The 27,139-nt window shown below is 38.8% G+C and overlaps 1 protein-coding gene across 1 annotated transcript in view; it reads left to right on the top strand.

Annotated features, from left to right (window-relative positions):
• The first annotated feature begins 5,292 nt into the window (after positions 1–5,292).
• Positions 5,293–27,139, top strand: part of GLP2R (glucagon like peptide 2 receptor) — a 75,334-nt gene continuing 53,487 nt past the window's right edge. Inside the window, exons 1-4 of the mRNA XM_004603989.2 lie at positions 5,293–5,490; positions 19,579–19,666; positions 22,100–22,204; positions 25,776–25,897. Coding sequence (XP_004604046.2) covers positions 5,293–5,490; positions 19,579–19,666; positions 22,100–22,204; positions 25,776–25,897 — 513 coding nt within the window. The remainder of the gene's footprint in view (positions 5,491–19,578; positions 19,667–22,099; positions 22,205–25,775; positions 25,898–27,139) is intronic.

The following is a 27,139-nucleotide window of genomic DNA, read 5'->3' on the forward strand; positions in this document are numbered from 1 at the left end:
CTCCCAGCCATGGACCAGTTCTCCTGGCCCTCATTTCTACTGTCTTTGGGTATTAGTCTCATACTCTTTTTTATGTCCTGCAAATGAGTACAGTTATTCTTTCTCTCCCTCTGATTCATTTCACTCAGCATGATATTCTCCATATCCATCCATGTTAAATATATTTTATATCTTCGTTTTTACTGGCACTGCATAGAATTTCATTGTATACTGTAGCTTCTTTATCCATTCATCTTGAGGACTTTGGGATGTTTCCAGATTCTCATGATTGTAAATAGTGCTGCAATGAACACAGAAGTGCTGATGGCTTTTCCTTTATTGTATTTTGGGTTCTTTCGGGTATATTCCCAGCAGTGGTATTGCTAGGTCCTATGGAAGCACAATTTCTAGTTTTTTGATGAATGCCCAAATTCTTTTCCATCAGAAGTGAATGAGAGTATGCTGGTGCTAATGTGCTGGTGTGACCAGCACTGGTTGTTCTTGTTCTTTATGTTGTGTACCAGTCTCTGTGGGATGAGATGATATTTCAATGTATTTTGACCTGTGTGTTCCAGGTGATTAGCACTTTAGGACATTTTTTGCATACCTTTTGGCCATTTGTATTTATTTTTTTGGAAAGTTTCTGTTCATCTCTTCTTCCCATTTTTTTTGTGAGGTTGTATTTTTTTCCTGTAAAGTTCTACTAGTGCTTTATATACATATGATATTAACCCCTAAATAGATGGATATTGGAAAAGCAGTTTTTCTCATTCCATGTCTTTGTTTTCTGGTCATCATTTTATTTGAGGTACATAAGATTCCTAGTTTAATGTGATCACATTTGTATATTTTTACTTCTGTTTGCTTGATCAGTGGTGTTTCATCATTGAATATGCCTTTATATTCAATGTCATGGAGATTTCTGCCTACATTTTACTCTATGTGCATTACAAATTCAAGTCTGATATTTAGGTTCTTGAACCCATTTAGATCTGACTTTTGTGTATGGCAATAGAGGGAAGGATGAGCTCTTTTTTTGTTTTTACAAGTAGCTGCCCAGTTTTCCTAGCACCATTTGTTGAAGAGGCATTCCTTGCTCCACTTCATATTTCTAGATCATTATTAAAGAATAAAAGGGACATGCATATACATATATATGCATCAGTGTCGGGATATACAACTCTTTTACATTGATCTGTGGTTTGTCTTTATTCTAATACTTTGTTGTTTTAATTACACTGCTTTGTAGTATAGCTTGAAGTTAGAGAGAGTGATGCATCCCATCTTTTCCCCAAGGGTTGATTTAGCTATTTGTGGGATTTTATTGTTCCACATGACCTTCAGGAGTGTTTGATCTATTTCTTTGTAAAGCATAAAAGTATCCTAATAGGACTGCGTTGAATCTGTAAAGTGCTTTGTAGACTATTGTTAATCCTCCCAATTCATGAGTAGGGAATGTGTTTCCTTTTCCTTGAGTCCTCTTTCATTTCTTGATTTAGTGTTTTGTAGTTTTATTTATATAGGTTTTTTATCTCTTGTATAAGTCGATTCTGACATACCAGTTATCTGTGGCACAATCGTGAACAGAATTAAAAAGTATCTCTTTCTTTTCTTGCATTATTTGTATATAGGAAAGTCATAAACTTTTGTTGTATCAATTTTGTCTACCACTTTACAAATCTGTGTATCTTGAAGTCTTTTTTGTAGAGTATTTAGAATATTCTAAATATAGTTTTATGTCATTTGAATATAGTAAAAGAATGTCTTCTTCCTTTCCTATTTGGATGCCCTTTTGATATCTTTCTTTTCTGGTCTAACTTCTATGTCAAGTACTTAAATATACTGACTAGAAGTGTTAAGACTGGATAATGTTTTTTTTGTGCCTGATCTTAGAGGGAAGGCATTTAGGTTTTCCCCATTAACTACAATGTCTGGTGTGGAATTGTGGTAAATGGCTCTGATGATGTTGTCTTGTCAAATGCTATCTCTGCATCTATTGATATGATTATATGGTTTATATCTTTACTTTTATTTATTTGGTCAATTATGTTGATTTACTTGTGAATGTTAAACTATCCTTGCATTCCCAGAATGAATCCTTCCTGATCTTGGTCTATGATATTTTTGATCTTTTTGATGAGTTGTTAGAATCTATTTTTTTAAGGGATGTTTTCTTGTTTGTTCATCAAGGATATTGGCCTATAATATTGCCTTTTTATGGTGTCTCTGTTTGCTTTTGATTTTTGCTTCATAGAAACTGCTTGGGAGACTTGATTACCATTTCAATGGTAATCAAAAAAGACAAATTTCCTCAATAGTGTTTGGTCTGTTCAGTATTTGAAATCATATTTCAGCTTGGAAGGTTATAGCAATACAGGAATTTATACATTTCTTCAGTTTCTCTTGTTTCATGGCAGAAGATTCCAACATGATCAAAAGATAATAGGAAATGAACAGAATATTCCTCAAAGAAGAAATACAAATGGCAAAACAGCAGATAAAAAAATGCCCTACATTGCTAATAATCAGGAAATGCATATCAAAATAATGAAGCATCATCTCACGCGGCCAACTTGAGTTTGATTCCTCCGCCCCTCTTGGAGGGCTTGGCAAGCTACCGAGAGTATGGAGCCCACGCAGCAGAGCCTGGCAAGCTACCCGTGCATATTGGATATGCCAAAACAGTAACAATAAGTCTCTCAATGAGAGACATTACTGGTGCGTGCTTGAACAAATCAATGAGCAACAGGATGACAGTGACAGTGACATCTCACACCACGAGAAAGGCACTCATCAATGAACAAGAACAACCAGCCTGACACGGATTCAGAAAGGAACTCTCACTTATTGTTGGTGGGAATGCTGACTGGTCCAAGACTTTGTGGAGAACAATATGGACATTACTCAAAATAGAAAATGAGCTTCCATGTAACCCAGAAATACTATTCCTGGGAATATACCTCAGAAACCCAAAACCACACTGTGGAAAAAAACATCTGCACTCCTCTGTTCATTGCAGCTCTGTTCACAATAGCCAGTATCTGGAAACAACCTGAGTGCCTGTGAACAGATGCTTGGATAAAAACCATAGTCTACACAATAGAATACTCAGCAGCCACCAGTAAAAATGAAGTCATGAAATTCTCGGATAAATGGATAGATATAGAGAATATCTTACTGAGTGAAATGAGTCAGAAGTAGAGTGAAAGATATGATATATAATTATTGCACTCATTTGTGGGATATGAAGAAACGTAGTATGAGACTAATAGTTAAGTATAGTAGAAATAGAGTCAGGATGACTTTTTCACAGTTGGAAGCTTGCCACAAGTCATAGGAGGCTCAGCTATGATTGACCACTATGACAATGATAGTTCCAAATAAGAACTCTGGAAAAGAACTGAGTGTTACACGAATGAAAATGGTAAGGTTTTCAGCACCTGTATTGCAAAATGGTAATTCGAGTGTTACACGAATGAAAATGGTAAGGTTTTCAGTACCTGTATTGCAAACCACAGTGCCTAAAAGGAGAGAGAGACAGAGAGAGAGAGAGAGAGAGAGAGAGAGAGAGAAGAGAGAGAGAGAGGGAGGGAGGGAGGGAGAGACAGGAGGGGGGAGGGAGAGAGAGAAGGGGAGAGAGAGGGAGAAAAAGAGAGAAAAGAAAAGTGCCTGCTTCGAGGCGGGCTGGGTGGAGGGTGATGGGAGGAAAACTGGGAACAGTGGTGGTGGGAAAAGTACAATAGTGAAGGGGGCAGTTGTTGGAACATTTTATGACTGAAACCCAATCATGAAGAATTTTGTAACTATGTATCACACAGTGATTCAGTTTTTAAAAAGGGCTGAGTGTAGGTAAGATAGAGAAGAGACCAGTATGACAATAATAGCTGGAAATTATCTCCCTGGACAAGATCTGAGTGTAAAAAGCAGGTAAAGGGCTATTCTTTGAGAACATTTCAGTATCAATATTGTAAACCACAATGCCCAAAAGGAGAGAGTGATTCAATAAAAAAGTAAAAAAGAAGATTAAAAATTAATGGCCTCTGCACTCAGTGATCGCTCCTGACAAATTCAGAGGATCATATCAGTTGCCAGGGACTGAACCCTGCTTGGCTGCATGCAAAGCAAGAACCGTATCTGCTTTTACATTTCTCTATCGCCTGGATACTGGTTAAGGGATTGGGGTGCAAAAATATACATCTGGAAATTAACCATAAATATATTTGTAACTTTCTTGTTCACGGTGAGTTTTTTAAAAGAATAAATGACCATTGGGGCTGGAGCGACAGTACAGTGGGTGGGACGTTTGTCTTGCATGTGGCTGACCTGGGTTCGATCCCTGGCATCCCATATGGTCCCCCAACACTGCCAGGAGTGATTCCTGAATGAAGAGCCAGGAGTAAGTAACCCCTGACCTTAAGAGCAAAAAAAGCGAAAGAAAATGACTTGACTTTTTCAGGATGCTGTTGTATTGTTATAAAGACAGGAGTCCACGCAGACCGGTGTTTTGTTTGAGCTCAGTTTGAGTTCTGTTTGAGATCAGTTCAGGAGCTGATCTCTCTGGTCTTGAGCAATTGTTGATACCTTAGTCCAGTGGAGAGTTTGTGTCTCATCTCAGTCCATCCTGGACAAGCTCAGAGATTTTAACTCTTATGAAGAAGCCCAAATCAGAACTGGTTCTAGGTCAGTCTCTCCTTATGTTTGTACATCAACAACTCAAATACCTGACAATGGGATCCTGACCCTGTGCATAGAGCAAGGCCAAGGGGTAGAAACTAACAACACTTCCTTGTGGAGAGGGGGTTTGGGCCACACCCAGCTGTAATACTCAGGGTTACTTCTGGCTATGCACTCAGGAGTTACTCCTAGTGGTGCTCAAGGTTCCATATGGGATGCCGAGAATCAGTCCTGATTAGTCAGGCAAACGCCCTAACCACTGTACTATCACTCCAGCCCCACTAACCCTTCTATTTTCTTCTAGGCAGCCTCCAATAAGGAAGTTTCAAGAGGCACAGATGACTTAAGGAAGGTCTGGGAAATCTCTCCCTGCCTTCCGTGTGTGTTTGTATTTGTTTCGTGTGTGCGTGTGTTAGGGAGGGGGGTGTGGGGGGCGGGGGGGAGGTTATTAGGACAGGAGATGAAATACCGCGGGTAAAAGTTTTGGAGATTCAGAACACACACAAATCTCAGCGCAGCATGGAGATTTGTGCAAATATTTCTTTGCTGTACGAAGCGGAATGCAGTGGGAGCCTGCTTGTGGTACATCTTGGACTGTGAGAGAAATGTACCCACACTTGTGAAAGAGGAGCAGGGAAGATGAGGCTAGAGCTGAGCAGTTCGGGACCTGTGAGAAGAAAAGTGGGACCCCTCTCTGGGATTTATGCGCTGTCCATGGGCAGCAGGGATGCCCGGAGGGCGTGGAGGGCCAGACCCATCTGCTTTCACCCGAGTCTCACCGTCTGCACCCCTGTGAGGTCCGTCTTCACCCTGCTGCTTCTGGTTTCTGTCAAGCATGTAAGAGCAGTTTTATTATTGTTTCTGTTATTGTTAGTGCTAGCTATTTTTTATTTTTATGACTGCTGTTATTATAAGTTGCACATATTTTATAGAAAATTTTACAATGTTTATAAAACATCTGTAAGCTGATTTCCCTTTTCCATATTATGAGCATTTTCACTTGTCAGGGTGAACTCTGTAAGGGGCCCAATTCTGCCCATATCTTTCTGTCTGCTTATATCATTCTCTTAGGTTTGTGTTTTTAGGTTGCATGGAGAGTAGATTTTCTCCCCCCAGCCCCACCCCAACCATTGCTTATCTTTCCTTCCTTTTTCTTCCTATAAAAAGGTAGAATGCTATTGGTTTTTTAAATAAAAAATATATTTCAAAGGATAAATACAAATTGCTGTAATAACACCCTGAGAGTACCCTTCTTTCACTTCTAGACATTTGCATTTATTTACATGCAATTTTTGAAACAGTTCCAAAATACAAACACTATCCTGTAAAATGTGAAAGAGAAACTGAAGAGAAACTAGATTATCATAATAAATATTTTTATTAGAAAAATACACTTAACATAAACTTACACTTTTAATCAAACACTGAGCTCTAGATCTTGTTTCAGGGAGCCATGTTAATATTAATTCACTCTTATTAACCTTGCAAGGAATTTCTTCTGCTTTCACATTTGATGATAGAGAGTAGGAAATTAACACCCAGTATGGTTGTGTGATTTTTTTCTATGTCAGTAAAATGTAGCTCCTTTGCATAGTGTAAAAAAAACTTCAGAGATAGAGTATAATGTGCAAGCATTCTTGTTAGTTTGTAGTCTTACTGTTCAATCAAGGACAATAAAAATAAAAAGTGTTATCACTTCCTTTTGAAAAAAATGTTCCCTTTTTATGCTTGGACATCATGTGAATGAAGTCCAGGTCTGTACATGTAAATTAAGAAAGAAAGTGCTTTGAGGAATGACTGATTCCTTTCTTGGATCCATGGAAGACTAATTTCTGTTTGTAGCCTTCAAATTTTAAATCCTTTTGACCCCGTATAGAGAGGATCAGGAAAACAGTACTCATCTTATCTGGATTTCTTTGATGCCAGCTTAAAGTTAACAAGTAGAAACTCCTACCAAATTCTCTGTATTCAATTTCTCTCCTGGGTATCTTCAAGACCAGTCACTAGTTTGCTAGAATTCTCTTGGTGGCAACCTCTGAGTAAGTGACCATAGTACTTCTGGGTGTCAGTAGCTCTGTCCTGACTACTACTACTCCAGGAGTAGGTTATTTACAGGATTGTTGTTGGGAAAACAGATGCAAAATTCTTGTCTTTACTCTAGTTCTCTGATTATCTCATATTAAAATGGAATATATTCAGTTAATTTTATTCCTCTTCTATCCACAGCCTGCTGTTGTTAAGCCCTAATGCATCACTTTGCATTTTATCATAGATCATCTTGTTTAAACCACACAATAAGATTCTGATTAAATATCTTTTACAGAAGAAGAAACTAAGACATGTAACAGTTAAATGATCAGTTGGAATTGTGAGCATGTGGAGCTCTTGCATTTGCTCAGGATATTTGAAGTCCTGTGTTCTTTCGTCTCTAGCATTCCTTGGAGACATTGGCATGTAAATATATATGTACTACAACCGCAGAATCTGTAGTCTTAGAACAATTTATCAAGCTGATAAAGGCACAACACTATTTTACTCTGCTACTTTGGGAACAAATAATTATCTGTTAGCGGTGCCCCTTCCTCTCAGTCACTAAAATCTTTTTGTCAGAAACTTTTTGCTCTGTTTCTCCAAAAGTGTATTTATAATTCTGATGATGGGCATATTATTCTCTATCTTAAGCCCTATTGTCTTTATTCAGATGCTTATATTACAAAATGGTGTAAACTTTAATGATAAATTTTGCACTCATATTTGCTTTCTTTGAATATAGTATAAATAAATATTATGTGTCCTCTGACATGAAGTCTTAATAAAAAACAAACTAATAAGTATTCTCAGGTTAGCTTATTTTGTAAATCAAATGTGAAAATAGTGCTATCTCCTCTCCTCATGTCAGTTAATTAAAAGTTAATTTTGGTATAAAAATATTTTTTCTACAGCTCTTTGAGAAGTTTTTGTTTTTTCATAATTTCCAATAGGACTATATAAAGATATATAACTTTTCAATTTTAATGGGAAGGAGAATTATTTTGGTAGTACATTTTGAAAATGATTAACCTCTATGACCCAGAAATTCTAATTCAAAGAATTTCTCCAAATAAAGATATGCTTCAATGTTTAACCATAAATATTTCCTTTAGAGTATGATTCATACCAGAACACATCTAAAAGAACTTTTAAAATTCAATAATAAAATATTATAAAATAGCTTACATCACAAGAATCCACCAAAAATTATGTAATGATGTTATGAAACTTCTAGAACAAAAAGTCATGTATACTTATTTTCTTTAATTATATTTGGATCTGTCTGTGACTGAACTTGTATTTCTCTCTTGTATTTTTGTGCCTTTAGGACAAGTACCTGGGAGAAACCTTGTGTTTTTCTAACTCTTCTAATCTGACAAAAGTCAGCTTTTCTTACACTACTATTTTCTTAATTTAAAAAAATATTTTTTTATTTTTAAGAACCAGCTTTTGCTGTTAATTGTAGGTTTCAAGACTGCAGTAGTCTAGAACCATAACCTCCACCAGTGTCCATTGCCCACCACCATTGTCCAAGTGACCTGCTTCCGCCATACCCATACTAGTCACTATCCCTGTCCCTCTAGCCATGCCAAGATCACATTTGTAGACTGGATCTCAGATTTTTGTCTCCTTTATTTATTTTCTTATATGAATACCATACACAAGAAAGATCATTTTATATTCGTTCCTGTACTTTTAAAAATCGATATGCCCAAAACAGTAATGACGAGTCTCACAATAGAGATGTTACTGGTGCCCGTTCGAGCAGATCGATGAGCAACGGGGTGACAGTGACAGTGACAGTGACTTTTAAAAATATTCTATTAAAGCATTGTGATTTAAGATTTTATTCACAGTTGAGTTTTATACAGATAATGCTCTAACACCAATTCCATCACCCGCGTCCACCTCCCTCCACGAATGTTCCCAAGTATGCTCTCATACCTCCCTGCCCAAGCCTGCCCTCTTGACAGGCAACATTTCATGTTCAGTGGTTAAAGTTTGGGTCTCATTATTTCAATGTTGTTGACCATGTGGTTTAGATATTTGGCTCTATCATTTCTTAACACCACCAATATACATGAATCCCCTTGACCTCTGCCATACATGGGAGCATCCCTTCATTTAAACCATTGCATTCCCTCATCCAATTCTTGTAAATGCCACACATAAGTGAAATTATCCTACATTTATCCTTCTTCTGTCTTACTTCATTTACTATATCTTTCAATTCCATTCACATTACCGCAAATTATGTGATTTCATCATTGTTTGCACCTGTGTAGTATTCCACTGCATATATATGTCTCTCTCTCTTTCTCACTCTCTCTCTGTGGTGTATACATATTGTGTATATATTCTACATCTTTATGAGTTAATTATTGTCCTTGGACATCTAGGTTGATTCCAAATCTTAGCTATTATACTGAGTGCTGCAATGAATAGTGGGGTGCACACATTTTTTTTTAAGAATTTATTTATTTTTAATTAGAGAATCACCGTGAGGGTACAGTTACAGATTTATACACTTTTGTGCTTATACTTCCCTCATACAAAGTTCGGGAACCCATTCTTTCACCAGTGCCCATTCTCCACCACCCGTAAACCCAGCGTCCCTCCCACCCTCCCCAATCCCATCTCCCCCCCAACCCACCCTGCCACTGTGGCAGGGCATTCCCTTCTGTTCTCTCTCTCTAATTAGCTGTTCTGGTTTGCAATAAAGGTGTTGAGTGGCCGCTGTGCTCAGTCTCTAGCCCTCATTCAGCCCGCAACTCCCTTCCCCCACATGGCCTTCGACTACAATGTAGTTGGTGATCGCTTCTCTGAGTTGCCCTTTCCCCGGAACGTGAGGCCAGCCTCGAAGCCATGGGGTCAAACCTCCTGGTACTTATTTCTACAGTTCTTGGGTATTAGTCTCCCACTCTGATATTCTATATACCATAGATGAGTGCAGTCTTTCTATGTCTGTCTCTCTCTTTCTGACTCATTTCACTCAGCATGAAACTTTTCATGCCCATCCACTTAACTACAAAATTCTTGACTTCCTTTTTTCTAACAGCTGCATAGTATTCCATTGTATAGATGTACCAAAGTTTCCTCAACCAGTCATCCGTTTTGGGGCATTAGGGTTTTTTCCAGATTCTGGCTATTGTAAACAGTGCTGCGATGAAAATACATGTGCAGATGTTGTTTCGATTGTACTTTTTTGCCTCTCTGGGATATATTCCCACCAGTGGTATTGCTGGGTCAAATGGTAATTCAATATCTAATTTTTTGAGAATCATCCAAATTGTTTTCCAGAAGGGCTGAACCAGTCGGCATTCCCACCAGCAGTGAAGAAGGGTCCCTTTCTCCCCACATCCTCTCCAACAGCGGTTGCTTTTGTTCTTTTGGATGTGTGCTAATCTCTGTGGTGTGAGGTGGTATCTCATGGTTGTTTTGATCTGCATCTCTCTGATGATTAGTGATGCAGAGCACTTTTTCATGTGCCTTTTGGCCATTCGTATTTCTTCCTTGGTAAAGTTTCTGTTCATTTCTTCGCCCCATTTTTTGATGGGGTTGGATGTTTTCTTCTTGTAGAGTTCAACCAGTGCTTTATAAACCATTGATATCAACCCCTTATCTGATGGGTATTGTGTAAATATCCTTTCCCATTCTGTGGATAGTCTTTGTATTCTGGTCACTGTATCTCTTGCGGTGCAGAAGCTTTTTAGTTTAATGTAGTCCCATTTGTTGATCTCTGTTTTTACTAGATTGCTTAGTTCCGTGTCACCTTTGAAGATACCTTTATCTTCAATATCGTGGAGGGTTTTGCCGACCTTGTCTTCAATGTACCTTATGGTTTGTGGTCTAATGTTGAGGTCTTTAATCCATTTTGATCTGACTTTTGTGCATGGTGTCAGGTCAAGGTCTACACCCATTTTTTTGCATGTGGTTGTCCAGTTGTGCCAGCACCATTTGTTAAAGAGGCTTTCTTTGCTCCACTTCACATCTCTTGCTCCCTTATCAAAGATTAGATGATCATACATTTGGGGTTGTGTGTAGGGATATTCCACCCTATTCCATTGGTCTACGGCTCTGCCTTTGTTCCAGTACCATGCTGTTTTAATTGTTACTGCTTTGTAGTAAAGTTTGAGGTTGGGGAGGGTGATGCCTCCCATCATCTTTTTCCCAAGAATTGTTTTAGCTATCCTTGGACGTTTGTTATTCCATATGAATTTTAGGATTGCTTGATCCATTTCTTTGAAGAATGGCATGGGTATACTTATAGGGATCGCATTGAATCTGTATAATGCTTTAGGGAGTATTGCCATTTTGACAACATTGATTCTCCCTATCCACGAGCAGGGTATATGTTTCCATTTCCTCATGTCCTCTTTGATTTCATGGAGTAGCGTTTTGTAGTTTTCTTTGTAAAGGTCTTTTACTTCCTTGGTTAAGCTGATTCCGAGGTACTTGATTTTCTGGGGCACGATTGTGAATGGGATTGCTTTTTTCATGTCCCTTTCCTCTGCCTCATTGTTTGCATATATGAAGGCCATGGATTTTTGGGTATTGATTTTGTAGCCTGCAACTTTACTGTATAAGTCTATTGTTTCTAAGAGTTTCTTAGTAGAGGTTTTAGGCTTCTCTAGATATAGTATCATGTCGTCTGCAAATAGTGAGAGTTTGATTTCTTCCTTTCCTATCTGAATGCCCTTAATCTCTTTTTCTTGTCTAATAGCTATCGCAAGTACTTCCAGTACTATATTGAAGAGGAGTGGTGAGAGTGGGCATCCTTGTCTTGTGCCCGATCTCAGAGGAAAGGCCCTTAGTTTTTCCCCGTTCAGGATAATGCTTGCCGTAGGCTTGTGATAGATGGCTTCGACTATCTTGAGGAAAGTTCCTCCAAACCCCATTTTGGCGAGGGTTTTCATCATGAAAGGATGTTGGATCTTGTCAAATGCTTTCTCTGCATCTATTGATATGATCATATGGTTTTTGTCTTTACTTTTGTTGATATGCTGGATTATGTTGATTGATTTCCGAATGTTAAACCATCCTTGCATCCCTGGGATCAATCCCACTTGGTCGTGATGTATGATCTTTTTGATGAGTTGTTGGATCCTATTTGCTAGTATTTTGTTGAGGATCTTCGCATCGGTGTTCATCAGGGAAATTGGTCTGTAATTTTCTTTCTTAGTGGTGTCTTTGTTTGCTTTTGGTATTAGGGAGATATGTGCTTCATAGAAACTGTTTGGGAGAGTTCCTGTTTTTTCAATTTCCTGGAAAAGTTTGAGGAAAATAGGCAATAGGTCTTCTTTAAATGTTTGGAAGAATTTGCCAGTGAAACCATCTGGGCCTGGGCTTTTGTTTTTGGGGAGGTTTTTGATTACCGTTTCAATTTCCTTAACATTGATGGGTCTATTCAGGTATTCCAGGTCTTCTTTCTTCAGTGTTGGGAGATTGTAGGAATCAAGGAATCCATCCATTTCTTTTAGGTTCTCCTTTTTTGTGGCGTAAAGACCTTCAAAGTAGTCTCTAATGATCTTTTGAATCTCACTGGTTTCTGTTATGATGTCCCCCTTTTCATTTCTGATTCGATTTATTAGAGTTTTCTCTCTTTCTTTCTTTGTGATTCTTGCTAGCAGTTTATCAATCTTATTTATTTTCTCAAAGAACCAACTCTTTGTTTCATTGATCTTTCGGATTGTTTTTTTGGTTTCGATGTCATTAATTTCTGCTCTAATTTTTATTATTTCTTTCCTTCGGTCTGGTTTGGGGTCCTTTTTCTGGTCCTTTTCTAAGGTCTTGAGTCGTGAAGTCAAGCTATCTATGTGGGTCCTTTCTTCCTTCCTGAGGAATGCTTGGAGAGCTATAAATTTTCCCCTTAACACGGCTTTAGCTGCGTCCCATAGGTTTTGGTAGCTCGTGTCTTCATTCTCATTTGTTTCTAAGTATCTTTTGATTTCTTCCTTGATTTCCTTCCTGACCCACTCATTGTTCAACATTGAATTGTTTAATTTCCAGGTGTTTGATTTGATTTTCCGTGTTTGTGAGTGGTTAGCTTCTATCTTCAGTGCATCGTGGTCTGAAAAGATGGTTGATACAATTTCTATTTTTCCGATTCTATTGAGGTATGTTCTGGGGCCCAGTACATGGTCTATTTTAGAAAATGTTCCATGTGCACTGGAAAAGAATGTGTATTCTTTCTTTTTGGGGTGTAAGGCCCTGTATAGGTCTATTAGGCCTCTCTCTTCAATTTCTTCTTTCAGAATCAGTGTTTCCTTGTTGAGTTTTGTTCTTGTGGATCTATCTAGAGGCGATAAGGCCGTATTGAAGTCTCCGACTACAATTGTGCTATTAGTGATGTCCTCTTTGAAGTCTGTTAGGAGTTGTTTTAAATATTTAGCCGGTCGTTCGTTAGGAGCATATACGTTTAAGAGTGTGATTTCTTCCTGTTGTACATATCCCTTGATAAACAGAAAATGACCTTCGCTGTCCCTTTTGATCTTTTTCATCCTGAAATCTATGTTGTCGGATACCAGGATGGCCACTCCAGCTTTTTTAAGGGGGTTGTTTGCTTGCAGGATTGTTTTCCATCCTTTGACTTTGAGTCTATGTTTACTCTGTTTGTTCAGGTGTGTTTCTTGCAGGCAACAGAATGTTGGGTTTAATTTCCGGATCCATTTTGCCACTCTGTGTCTCTTGATAGGTGCATTTAGGCCATTGACATTGAGAGAGATTATTGTGATGTGGTTTTGTGTCATCTTTCTGTGGGATTTGTTGTTCTTATGGGGCTCCTCCTTGTCTTACAGTAGCCCCTTTAGACCTTCTTTCAAGATTGGTTTTGAGTCTATGAAGGACCTGAGCTGTTGTTTATCCGAGAAGTAGTGTATGGTTCCTTCGAGTTTGAGTGAGAGTTTAGCCGGATAAAGTATTCTTGGTGAGGCATTCATTTCGTTGAGTTTTTTCACTTTGTCCCACCATTGTCTTCGGGCTCGGAGGGTTTCTTCTGACAGATCGGCCGTAAATCTGAGGGGTGCTCCTTTGTATGTGATTTCCTTCCTTGCCCTTGCTGCTTGCAGAATTGTGTCTCTATCCATGGTATCCGTCATTCTGACTATGATATGCCTTGGGGTCTTTTTATTCGGGTCTCTTTTTGCTGGTACTCTTCGGACTCCTTGTATCTGGATGCCTGCCTTGTCCAGCTCTGGGAATTTCTTAGCAATGATATCTTTGACTGTGTTTTTTTCATTGGGGTTGCTTCCCTGCGGTTCTGGTACTCCAATGATTCTTATGTTGTTCCTCTTGAAGTCATCTCCCAGGGCTCTGATTCGCTCTATAGCCATTTTGAGGTCTTTGGCCATGATTTGTTGTTGTCTATAAGCTTTCTGAAGCTCATCTTCCAGATCACTGATTCTGTCTTCGGCTGTAGTCATTCTACTGTTGAGGGCATCTAGTGAGATTTTTATTTCATCTACCGATTGCTTTATTTGTGAGACTTCCGTTCGAAGGTTTGAAATTTCTCTCTCATTTCTGCTCTCATTTCTTCCTGTATTTTCTTGGTAGACCGTTCCAGCGCTTCATTCATCTCCTCCCTTAATTTATTGGATGTCTGTTCCATATTTGCTTGGAGTAGGTCGACTCTCCTCCAGATTTCTTCTCTGAATTGTTTATCTGAGAGGTCGTAGATGTGAGAAGCCCCTGTTGAGGTTTCTGGTATCTTTTCTTCCCCCTCTCTTCTCGGAGGGGATTTTCGCTGCTTCTTCATATTGTTACGGAAGTATAGAGTTGGAGCTTTGTAGTTATTTATTCCTTTTTCTTCTTGTGGAAAGAAGGTTTTCTGATCGTGCTAAACTTCCCTTATTAACTGACAGCTTTTATAGTGTTAGACTAAGCTAATGGCTATTTTGCGTGTTTGAGATCGCAAAAGTGAATTTTCAAAAAAATACAAGTACGAGTGAGCTGAGGTAACAATGAATAACTGCGGACGCGTTAGCGTTGGCCGCTCTCTGAGAGGAGGCCACGCCCACTTTAGACCACGCCCACTAAGATACGGACACGCCCCCAGTGTCTTCCTGCGAGGGCGGGCCGCAGTTAGGGGGCCAGGTCAGGAGCTGGGGCGCGGAGGAGACGGGCTGGGTTGGCTGGAGGGTCTCGGGGAGTCCAGGCAGCGGGAAGCGGGGCCGGGAGGGCGGAGCTGAGGGTGCACACATATTTTTGAATGAATGTCTTTCTGTACTGGGGATAGATACCCAAAAGTGGAAGTGAGGGTTCTATGGCAGTTCAATTATGAGTTGATTTATAAACCACCATATTTTTTTCCTGTAGGAGTTGAATTATACAACATTCTCTAAACAGTGGATGAAAGTTGCTTTCCCTAATAATTTTCTTGTGCCTATTGGATACCCGTTGGTCTTCATCAGAGAAATGTTTGTTTCCTCTTCCCATTTGCTGTGGTGCTTTTAGATTATTTTTGTGGATATTTGTGAGTACTTTATATATCCTGGATATTAATCCTTTATCTGATAGTTAAGTAAAAATATTTTCTTCCATTCTGATATCTTTTAGTTTTAGCCCATACTGTTTTTGCCAAGCAGAAACTTTTTAGTTTGATCTGATCACATTTGTTTAGATTCTCTAGCCATTGCCATAGCACAACAGTGTTGAAGACTCCTGTGAGGTCTAGATCTTGGAGAGCTCTCCCTATATTTTTCTCAGTATACTTTATATATTTAGGTATTATCTCAAGGTTTTGATCCACTTAGAATTCACCTTTTTGTAAGGTGTGAGCTTTGATCCAACTTTAATATTTTGCATTTGGTTATCCAATTATCCTAATACATTTGTAAAAGAGACTGTCTATACTTCATTTCATGCTCACAGATTCTTTTTAAAGAATTAGTTGAACATATACATGAGGGTTTGTTTTTGGATATTCTACACTGATCCATTCATTGGTCAGGAAATCTTTGTTCCAGTACGCTGCTTTTTGGATCACTATGGATTTATAGTATAGCTTCAAGCTTAGATGCATCAAGTAGTGCGATGCATCTAAGTTTCTTATTTTTCATTATGGTTTTGGCAATATGTTTTTATTGTTCCACATAAACTTTATCATTGACTATTTAATTGTTTTAAAGTTGTTGTGGTATAGATCTCTCATCTCTTCTATTATTTTGATTCATCAGTACTAAATGCTTTGGACACTATTCAAAATGGGATACTCTTAGATTTATTTATCCTATGACTCATCATCTGTATACAGGAATGAAACAAATTTTTGTGTATTGATTTTGTAACCACCAAATTTTCTGTATTGGTTTATTGTTTTTAGGAGGACTTTAAGTCTCATCATGCCAACAGCAAATAGAGATAATTTTGCTTCCTCCTACACAATTTGTATTCCTGTATTCCTTTCATTTCTTTTTCTTGTCTTATTGAAACATCAATAATTTCTAGGAGTTCAAATGCAATGTTTAAATTTCTCCCATCTAAATTAGAACTCTGCAGGGCAGTGGACTCTAGGTAGAAAGTTTATAAAATTCAATATTCAAGTATGTCATTCTACTCTTTTCTCAACTGTGCAATTTCATATGGGAGATTTGTTGTGATTTTTATGTTATTTTCTTTATTTTCAAGGCTTTTCTTCTCTTATCCTGCTTTAATATGTTCTTCTATTTTTTTTTTCATATTAGTTACTATGTGTCATTGTGTTGTTCTGTTTCAGTCTATTTTGTTTGGTAATCTTTTGTCCCCTTGAATTTGTGCAATTGTCTTCCTCCAGAGAATCGGGATGTTCTCTCAGCTATTGTCTCTTCTACCACTCGTTATTACCTTTCCCATTTTACCGTACATTCATGTATTCCCATGATTTGGAGATTAACCTTTTTATTTAATCACCACGAGATACACAAAGCTGTTTGTAATTCAGTTTCAGTCATACAATCTTCCATCACCCATCCCTCCACCACCCATCCCTCCACTAGGGTACTATTTCCAACACAAATGACCAATGTCTCCACTATCCCACCTGCCACCCTGCCCTCTCCACCCTTCCAGCCTGCCTCTGTGGCACGCACTCCCCCCTCACTCTCTTTCCATCATATTGGGCATAATGATTTGGAACAGAGTACTGAGAAATTATCATGTCTGGTCCTTAACCTATTTTCCTATTTTAAGTCATGTACTGTCATCTCTTGCTCATCGATTTGTTAGAGCGGGCACCAGTAACATCTCCATTGTGAGATTTGTTGGTACTGTGTTTGGCACTGGATACGCCATGGGTAGCTTGCCAGGCTCTGCCGTGTGGGCGAGATACTCTCAGTAGCTTGCCAGGCTATCCGAGAGGGGCAGAGGAATTGAACCTGGGTCAGTTGCGTGCAAGGCAAACGTCCTACCGCTGTGCTATCTCCAGCCCTAACCTATTTTAAGTAAGAAGTTTTTATCCCAAGTGATCATTTACAACTATCATAGTCTTATAGGTTGCCTTCCCTACCCCAACTGCCTTCTCCCCAGCACAAGAGACAGGCTTCCAAATGTGAACCAACCCTACTGGCCCTTGTTTCTAATGTCATTGAGTATTTGTCTCATACTACGTTTTTAATCATATCCAATAAATGAATGCAGTCATTCTATATTCCCTCCACTTCTGATTTATTTCACTCAGTGTGATACTCTCCATGCCCATCCATTTATAAGCAAATGTCATGACTTTATTTTTCCTAAGAGCTGTGTAGTATTCCATTGTGTAATTTCTTTAACCAATAATTTGTTCTTGGGAATTCTGGTTGTTTCCTATTCTGGCTATTGTGAATAGTACTGCAATGAACATAGAAGTGCAGATGACATTTCTTTCCATGTGCCTTTGTGCCCCTGGCGAATATTCCCCAAAGTGGTATTACTGGGTCATATGGAAGTTGTGGCCGAGCAATAGCACAGCAGGTAGGGCGTTTGCCTTGCACAGAGCCAACCTGGGTTTGATTCCTTTGTCCCTCTCAGAGAGCCCAGTAAGCTACTGAGAGTATCCTGCCTGAACCGCAGAGCCTGGAAAGCTCCCCGTGGTACATTCAATATGCCAAAAATAGTAACAAGTCTCACAATGGAGATGTTACTGGTGCCTGATCGAGCAAGTCAATGAACAACAGGACGACAGTGCTACAGTGCTACACATGAAAGTTAAATTTTGAGTTTTTTTTGAGAAATGCACATATTGTTTTCCAAAGAGGCTGGACAAGTTGGCATCTCCACCAACAATGAATGAAAGTACCTTTCTAACTGCACCTCTGCCAGCACTGGTTGTTCTTGTTCTTTTAGATGCATGCCACTCTCTGTGGTGTAAAATTTCCATTTCTTCTCTCCATTTTCTGATGGGGTTGGATTTTTTTATCTTCTGAAGTTCTACCAGAGACTTATATATCTTATATATTAATGCTTTAACTGATGGCATTTTCCCCATACTTTGGGTTTCTCTATATCTTGGTAACTGTTTCTTTTCAGGTTCAGAAGCTTTTTTATTTTATTTTTTAACTGAATCACAGTGATAAAGACATTTACAAAGTTGTTCATGATTGGATTTCTGTTACATAATGTTCCAGTACCCAACCCTTCATAGTGTTCTTTCCTCAGCACTAATGGCCCCAGTTTCAGGTTCAGAAGCTTTTCAATTCATTGTGGTCCATTTGTTTATCATTTCTTCCCTCTGCTTGGTCAGTGGTATTTCCTATTTTTTTTAACTGAATCACCATGAGATAGTTACAAGGCTGTTCATGATCTAGTTTCAGTCACCATTGCTTATTTCCCACCACTAATGCCCTCGGTTTTCCTCCTACAACACCCCCACAAACAGACTGTCCAAGATGATCATTTCCAGCTATTATTGTCATACTGGTCCCGTCTTGATCCTAATTGCCATATGCCCCCATACACTTGTAATCATTGAACAGTCCTTCTGGCCCCTATTTTCCCTGGCATTGGATATTAGTCCCATACTTTTTAAAATATTTGACAAATAAATGCAGTCACTTCAAGTCTACCTCTTTCCTTCTGACTCATTTAACTCAGCATGATACTCTCAATGCCCAACTAATTATAAGCAAATTTTATGACTTTGCTTTTCCTAAAAGCCATGAAGTGTTGCATTGTGTAGATGTGCCATAGTTTCTTTATCCACTCTTTTGTTCTTTTGCACTTGGGTTGCTTCCAAATTATGGCTATTGTGAATAAAATACTACTGAATATAAAACTGCAGATGTCATTTCTGCTGTGTTTTTTGGGCCCCAAGGGTATATTCCCAGAAATGGTATTGCTAGATCAAATGGGAGCGCAATTTCTAGTTTGTTTCATTAATATTCATATTGTTTCCCAAGAAGGCTGAATGAGTTGGCGTTCCCATCAGCAATGATGGAGAGTCTCTTTCTCGCTGTATCTGTGCTAGCACTGGTTGTTCTTGTTCCTTTGGATTTGTGCCAGTCTCTCTGGTCTGAGATGATATTTCATTGTTGTTTTAATTTGCATCTTTCTTATTATTAGCTATGCAGAGCAATTTTCATGTATCATGTTATGTTATAAATACAACCTTTTAAAGATAGACATGATGATTAGATGACAAAGAAATCTTGTTTCTTGTTTCAGTTAATAATAGGTACTTCAGTATGTTAATGTAATATGCTAAAAAAGTCACCTCTATGGGACTAGAGCCGTAGAACAGTGGGTAGAGTGCTTGCCTTGCACACAACCAACCTTGGTTCTATCCCCCAGCACAACATATGGTCCCCTGAACTCCACCCTGATTGCAGATTCTGGAGTAAGTCCTGAGCAAAGCTTGGTGGGGACCCTGAACAAAAGCAAGTAAAACCACATTCCTGTGTTTTCAGCCACTTAGGAAATAGACACCATGCTGTTTCTGCTTAGGTTACAGGATCTCTTCTTGAGAAGACAACCCAGCGATGGGCTCAATATAAAGAAAAGTGTCTAAGAGACTTACATGAGGAACCTTCTGGTAAGTACATGTATTAATTATTCATGAATGTGCAACAATTTGCCTCACACTTTCGTGCCTCAAAATAACAAATTGTTATATGAGTCGGGGATTCATACATGGCCCATGTAAGGTGGCTAAATTTTTCCTTTACCATTTTTTGTTATTTTCCCTGGCAGACTCAGAAGCTGGGACTAGAGTCATCAGGAGACTTGTTCACACACTATTTACTTGCTCACACACAGAATTCCCAGCTGAGAACTGAGCAAGTGCTATTGGACACAACTTTACACATGACCACTTGACATGGTCTGGGTTTTCTTAAAACATGCTGGGAACCAAGAAAAAGCACAATGAGAGCTCCTGTTGTCTTTATGAGTTAATCCTGGAAACCATTTTTGTCATGCTCACTTGGGTCAGATATTTACAATGACCTAGGCAAGTTTAAGGGGAAAAATTAACAACTGTTCCCCTTTGTGTATGTGAGATATGAGAGTCAGCTATATTTGACAAAACAAACTGACACTTAACACTTACCAGTAATTGATCACATAACATAAACAATTGTCATGGATTAACCTGGTACTTAGTGGACAGGTGGGATTCTTAACTCCAAGGGCATTAACTAAATCTAAGTTAATGCTTCTTTATGTATAGACTAAGTTTAAAACCATCTAGCAAATATGTGTATAATTTCACCATTTCATGAGAGGTGGTTAATACATTGCAAGTCTCCTATCCAAAATATGACTCTGGAAGCATCCAAACTTGCTGCTTACTATGTAAATATAAAAAGAAGTACCTTTGTCATATTGCCTTTAAGTATGGTAGACCCCAGGTGAAGCCTTCCAGATTTATTTTAGATCCCTCCCTTAACAGATCTGGAGGTTTGACAGAACACTCTAAAACTTTCATTTTTATGACTACTAAAACTGTACAGTCTTCAAGCACTTAAAGTAACCTTTATTTTTAAAATTTTTTTAAATTGTTTTTGCTTTTTGGGTCAGACCCGGCAATGCTCAGGTGTTACTCCTGGCTTTGCACTCAGGAATCACTCCTGGCGGTGCTTACGGGACCATGTGGGATGCTGGGAATTGAACTCGGGTTGGCTTCGAGCAAGGCAAATGCCCTCCCTGCTGTGCTATTGCTCCAGCCCCGTAACGTTATTTTTGAGTCCAAAGTAGGATAGCTTCTCTTTCTCTATTAATGCACTGTGAGCATCTTGCCAGGTGCTTACACATACCAGGAAGATGATTATATCTGGCAGAATCTAGTGCACAGATACACCAAGAGAGTTCATAACATAGCAGAGCTACATCTATTTTGCCCTACGAGCAGTAATTTAATTATTTCCATGGGGTGGCACTAATAGACCTAGATGAGATGGTCTATTTAAACAATTGTATACGTTTAGTTTACAAAAGTAAATAAACTGCAATTTAGAAGTTGGGATTCAGCCTTTAACACTTCTCTTTGACCCCAGAAGGTATATAGGGTTTACTTAGGGCTTCTTATTGCCAGACCATGGAGCATATATCACTCATGAGCTAAGTACCATTTAGATAATTCAGAACAATCATTAGATTAGTCTTCATACAGAAACATGATTATATAGTATTTGTGTCAGTTACATGTGATCAAGAATCTCAGTTCTTCAGATATACTATATTGACTGGTTTAATTTGTGCATCTGAGTATTGGTGTTCAGGATAAAATTGGTGATGATTTAACAAATTAATTACAAAATATAAGGAATAAGTAAAACCTCCAGCATGTTCCAGATATTGGGTTTTTTTAAAGATCTCAGTTGGTGTGAAATAAACAAAAAAACGCAGAACACACTTACAAAATGAACCACTTTGGGGCTGGAGTGATAGCATAGCGGGTAGGGTGTTTGCTTTGCTAGTGACCGACCCGGGTTTGATTCCCAGCATCCCATATGGTTCTCTGAGCACCACCAGAAGTAATTCCTGAGTGCAGGGCCAGGAGTAAACCCTGTGCATCACCAGGTGTGACCCCAAAAGCAAAAACAACAATAAAAATAACAAAATGGGGGGCTGGAGTGATAGCACAGCAGGTAGGGTGTTTGCCTTGCACGTGGCCGACCTGGGTTCATTCCCAGCAATCCATATGGTCCCCTGAGCACCACCAGGGGTAATTCCTGAGTGCAGAGCCAGGAATAACCCCTGTGCATCGCCGGGTGTGACCCAAAAAGCAAAAAAAAAAAAAACAACCAAAAACAAAATGAACCATTGAATTTGGTGGACAAAGCTACAGCATTTGAGGCTGTATTATGTACATTCTGCAGTATTTTTCCTCGTATCTGGATGTCTATGCTCTTCTGCAACAAGGCTCAGTTTCTGCAGACAGGAAATCTTGGATCTTGTTGTATCTCCCTCTGTAAGTGAACAACAGGCTCAAATCTTATTTATTGATACATTCTTCTCTTTACAGGCATATTTTGCAATGGTACCTTTGATCAGTATGTGTGCTGGCCTCATTCCCTCCCAGGAAATGTCTCTGTTCCCTGCCCATTTTATTTACCTTGGTGGAATGAAGGTAAAAGTTTTACTTTCATCAATTTATAGCAGTTCCTTAAAAAGTAGGTCCTCCAAGCAGGAAACTAGGAAGCAAAGAATTGTGCTTTTCTTCTAGATCCACAGGTGCCCATCTAAACTGTTAGTTAGATATTTCAATTTCTCTACTTTTTCCACATTATTCCTGAAATACTTCTGTGATTGGTTGTCCCACTAGCACTGTAGTCCTATATTCTTTGAAGATTATAGAATCAAATACTGCTGCACTCTCACAGAATTTTCTGTCTGAAATAAAGACTTTCCATCATCATAAAGGAGGATGACATGAGGCAGAAAGATTGGGATACTCACACCCACAAAACTCTTGGTTTTTCAGACAGAAACGATGTCAAAACTATTCTTGAAATGTGTGGCAGTATGGAACTGATGCTATAGGGCCTGTGTGATTGATATAGAGAATTTCATCACTTAGTGTGTCCTGCTGATACTTTAAGGGTATGACTCAGGAACCATGACTATGTCTTAGCTCCAGCTTTCCTTAAAATCCAGCCTCTTGGTTAATTTATTCTGGAAAAGGGAGACAAACAATCACATGATAGAACTATTTTGACTTTTACCAAAGATAATCAAGGAACCTTAAAAAGCATTTTAAAGAAACATAAGCAGTTACTAAGTTCCAAGCAACACAGAGATTTTTTTGGATATGGGAACAGAGATTGAGGATAAGGTTGACATTACCACCTAGAGCCACCTGTTATTTCCCAAAACTAAATATCCAGGTATATTACATGACAGAGAAAAGGTGATAAAAATTAAAATTTTCATAAAAGTTGAATAGAAGATTTACTACTATTGATTACCTACCTTCCTGAAGCTTACTAAAGGCAATACATTTAGAAAATATTGAAAACTACTCTTTTAAACATTTTGTGTATTAAATATTTGACATTCTATGTCCCTACAGAAAAAAAGAGAATGTACAGACAATAACATTTGGGGTGGTTTGGGAAAAAAGGGATGGAGAATTTTTGTGAGAAAAAATTATAGGACAAAACAACATAATATTGCAAGGGAGTGAGTATAATAGTGAATCTAGGCTGATAAAACTGCTAAAGAAAGCTGCATGTTCCCATGGTCCTATTGAGAATGATTTAGCACAATTTGTGGTTTGAGGCATAACATTCTAAACAACTTATGGTTGTTAGGCTGAGATGTATGGAAATCAAGGAGGCAAGTGTAGAATCTAGTTACAGAAAAAAAAAGAGTGATGAGATTATGTTTCAGACAGGGGCAATGAATGGGAAAGGAAATAAAAAAACATCTTGGACTTGGATAATACTTCTTAATCATCAGGACTAATGAGAATCGTAAAACAGGAGTAGAAAACTGAAGAAAAAATATATCACATGCCCCTGGCCCACATATCCCTCATCTAGTTTATATCAAGTTACCTGGTGCTTTCTCCCCTCCTCCCTCACTGCTCATATTTGCTCATTTTGATGCTTCCTCACCTAATCCTCCTCTTCAACTCTGGACCTTCGAGCCATCATTCACCGAGCTCTCCATCAGCTTTTATACTGGCCCATCACCAACGACTCCAAATGGCACTGCACAACTTCCATCATTTGCAACTATTAACCTTTCTGGTATTTTTGCCTACCTCCATCCCAGTGAAAAGAGCAAGCACAGCCTCCTTTATCTGCAAGCTACTGCTTCCTAGTTTCTCTCACTATTCTACCATAATTCATTAAAACTGCTGCCCAGACACTTATGTATACTTAATTCTTAATATGGTAGGTAATATTTTAGAATATATTCCAGTCTATTACACTCGAGCAAGGGCTCCTGTCTTTCAATGTCTTTTCTGTGGCTTTCCAGTCTTCAACATTTGTATGTATAATATCATATGGCACATTTATTTGCATATATTTCCACACTATACTTGGCAATCAGCCTCCTTCTTCTCTGCATACCCAGATTTATAGCTGCATAAGAGCACAAATGTTAAAGAATGTAATTGCTATTTCTAACTCAAAAAATGTTAACAATTACTGTACTATGCACCAAGTGTGATTTTGGTGCTCAGTATATATTAGTGACCCAAACAATAAATCCCATTTTTTTATGGGAATCACAATCCAATAAGATAGAAAAATTGTTATTCAAGACACGTATAAGAAAAGTACAAAGTACTTTTGAATGGGAAGTATTTTAAACAATATAGAATAGGTGGATTAAGGCATAGGAGAGTTGGAATTGGGGCAATAAAATGGCTATTATAAATTATCTGGCCAGGGCCAGCTTTCTAACAAGATGTTTTTATGAAAATTTAAAAGAAATGAGAAATTTATGTCCCTTAGTACAAAAATTTCAGAAGAGAATGAAATAATGAAGGGAAACAACTGTCCAGGGGGTCGGTGTGGCTGGAGCAAGGAGAAAGCAAAACAGTGTGAGACAAAGTCCAAGGGTTTGGGCCAGACTTTCTAGGCATTCCTGAGGTCACAGAAAGAACCTAGCTTTTAATTTCAGACAAGAGAACATTTAAATGATTTTCAGCACATTCTTGGCATTATATAACTTATATTTTAATAATTTTATTAAGACTACCGAGTCTCAGACTAACATGGTCTTCATATCACAACAATCTAAGTTGAAGATGTTTGTGGGCCTTGTTAGGGGATGTCAAGGGTGAAAAATGATAGCTAAATATTTCAAATATATGAAAACAAGACATAATCACCTGAGGATGAAATGACGGGTAATAAAAGCCTAAAGAAAGAAAGGAAGACCACTAGTACAGAGGACTGGAAAGATCAATTTGCTATCTAGTATATAGAGCAGTTTGAGAAGATAGAGAATTTGGTTTGAGATGTTTCTCTAAGAAAGACGTCTTGTATACCATAGATAAGTTGGTGTAATATGTAGTATTTACCCATTAATTCAGCAAATAGGAATTGCTGGTCTATACCAAAGGAGAGGACTAAGAATTTCAAAAGTTCTTACTTTTAATTTACAAGTCTGGTCTCTGATTCTCCAGGTTGGAGAACATTTGAGCAATGGGCCCTGGAGTAGATGTAATAAAGGCCAATATCATTGGTACAATAGTTTACCCATCACTATGCATTTTAATTTAACCCACCAGCAAACTTCAATTCCTGAAGAAGAAACAATTAGATCATAAGTAGAAGGGCCTGGCCCAAGATCTGAAGGTGGCAAAGCTGGCTTTTCTCCTCACGGAACTCTCTCTTGGACATCAGAAATGCCCTGGGAGCTTCCAACTGGCATCTCCCAGCTAGAATGTATTTTGGAGGGCTTCCATGTGTCAGAATCACCAGGGACTAGCTCCAGGGACATTGGGTAAACACAGAAGACACTATCAGATCATGATTTGTTAGGAAATGTAGAGACATCTGTGTTTAGCTTTCCATCCCAAATAAACAGTAAGGAAGCTAATGAGCCCCTAAAGGGAAGTCAAAAAATTCCCTTTCCCTGGGATTTTCCACAGCTTTGCTACAAGGGTGGGTCCTTTACCAAGTGTTTGGGGGATGGGTTGTGTGTTTTGACCTTTTCTCTAGAGCTGTGTTTCATTTCAGAGAGATCAGGAATGGCCCACAGATACTGTTCGGCTCAAGGGACTTGGCAGATGCGGGAGAACTCCACAGATATTTGGCAGGATGATTCTGAATGTTCTGAAGAACACAGCTTCAAAAAAAAAGTGAGTCTGCTGAACTCAGGGAAAACATTTCTCTCCGCTCCCTGTGGGCACCCAGCTAGCTGGTCTGCATCAGGAGCCACACAGAAAGCTTTCTCAGATTGTTGTCCCAGACTCGCTTGGGGAATGGCAGATGTCAAACAAAATAGGAGCCACTATATTTCTTGAACTGTGAAATGCAATATGAACCCCAAAGGTAAGTCAGCCCAGTCCATCTAGTCTTTTGGTTTTTTGTTTTGTTTTTGCTTTTTTTGGATCACACCCAGCGATGCACAGGGGTTACTCTTGGCTCTGCACTTAGGAATTACTCCTGACGGTGCTCAGGGGACCACATGGGATGCTGGAAATCGAACCCCAGTCGGCCACATGCAAGGCAAATGCCCTACCTGCTGTGTTATGCTCCAGGCCCAGTTCTAGTCTTTTCATTTGCTGCTCCCACTTCTTTCTTCCAGCTTGTTTTTTATTTCTTCTTTTTCATTATCCAGATCTCATTCCAATGTCTTCAAATAGAAGTCTTCAATGGCTACCCTTCGTCAACAGTAGCCCAAGTAGTTACTGTCACTGTCTATCGTTCTCCCTACCACCCTGACCTAGTACATTTATGACTGCTAGGAGTAATTCTTGAGTGTAAAGCTAGGAATAACCTCTAAACATCACAGTGTGTAGTCCCCATATCAAACAGAATAGTAGACACAGTGCTGTATTAGTGAATTTTTTTACTTCAGTGAATTTTGGTTCTCAGGAATTGCAGGGACAAGTGCAGTAACTAATATGACATGAGGAACAAAAGATACCCATAAAACAAAAACAAGATTACAGATGAACTACTCCAATGATTCTGGTCACTAGAGGAGGACTCAAAGAGCAGAGGAAGGTTAATAGCTAATGGTGGAGGGATGTGGCATGGTGTTGTGACAACTTTTATTTTGTTTTTTATTTGGTTTGGGGTATACACCAAGCGGGGCTTAGGAGCCATTCTTGGCAGTGATAAAGGAGACCATATGCAGTATTTACGGAATTTGAACCAGTACCATGGCTGCATGCAAGGCAAGCACCTTAACCTTTAAATTATTTCTTCAGGCACAAATTGTCACTTTTTGCTTGGGCAGTGAGGGGTGGGGATTTGACCACACCTGGCTCTAGGCTTACTCCTGGATCTCTTCTCAGGTATCTCAGCATCCTTGTGCGTTGGGGGGCATATCTAGTATCTGAGATTAAGCCTGATTTGGCTGCATGCAGTACAAA

The sequence above is a fragment of the Sorex araneus genome, chromosome 6 (assembly GCF_027595985.1).
Source record: "Sorex araneus isolate mSorAra2 chromosome 6, mSorAra2.pri, whole genome shotgun sequence".
Lineage (NCBI taxonomy): Eukaryota > Metazoa > Chordata > Mammalia > Eulipotyphla > Soricidae > Sorex > Sorex araneus.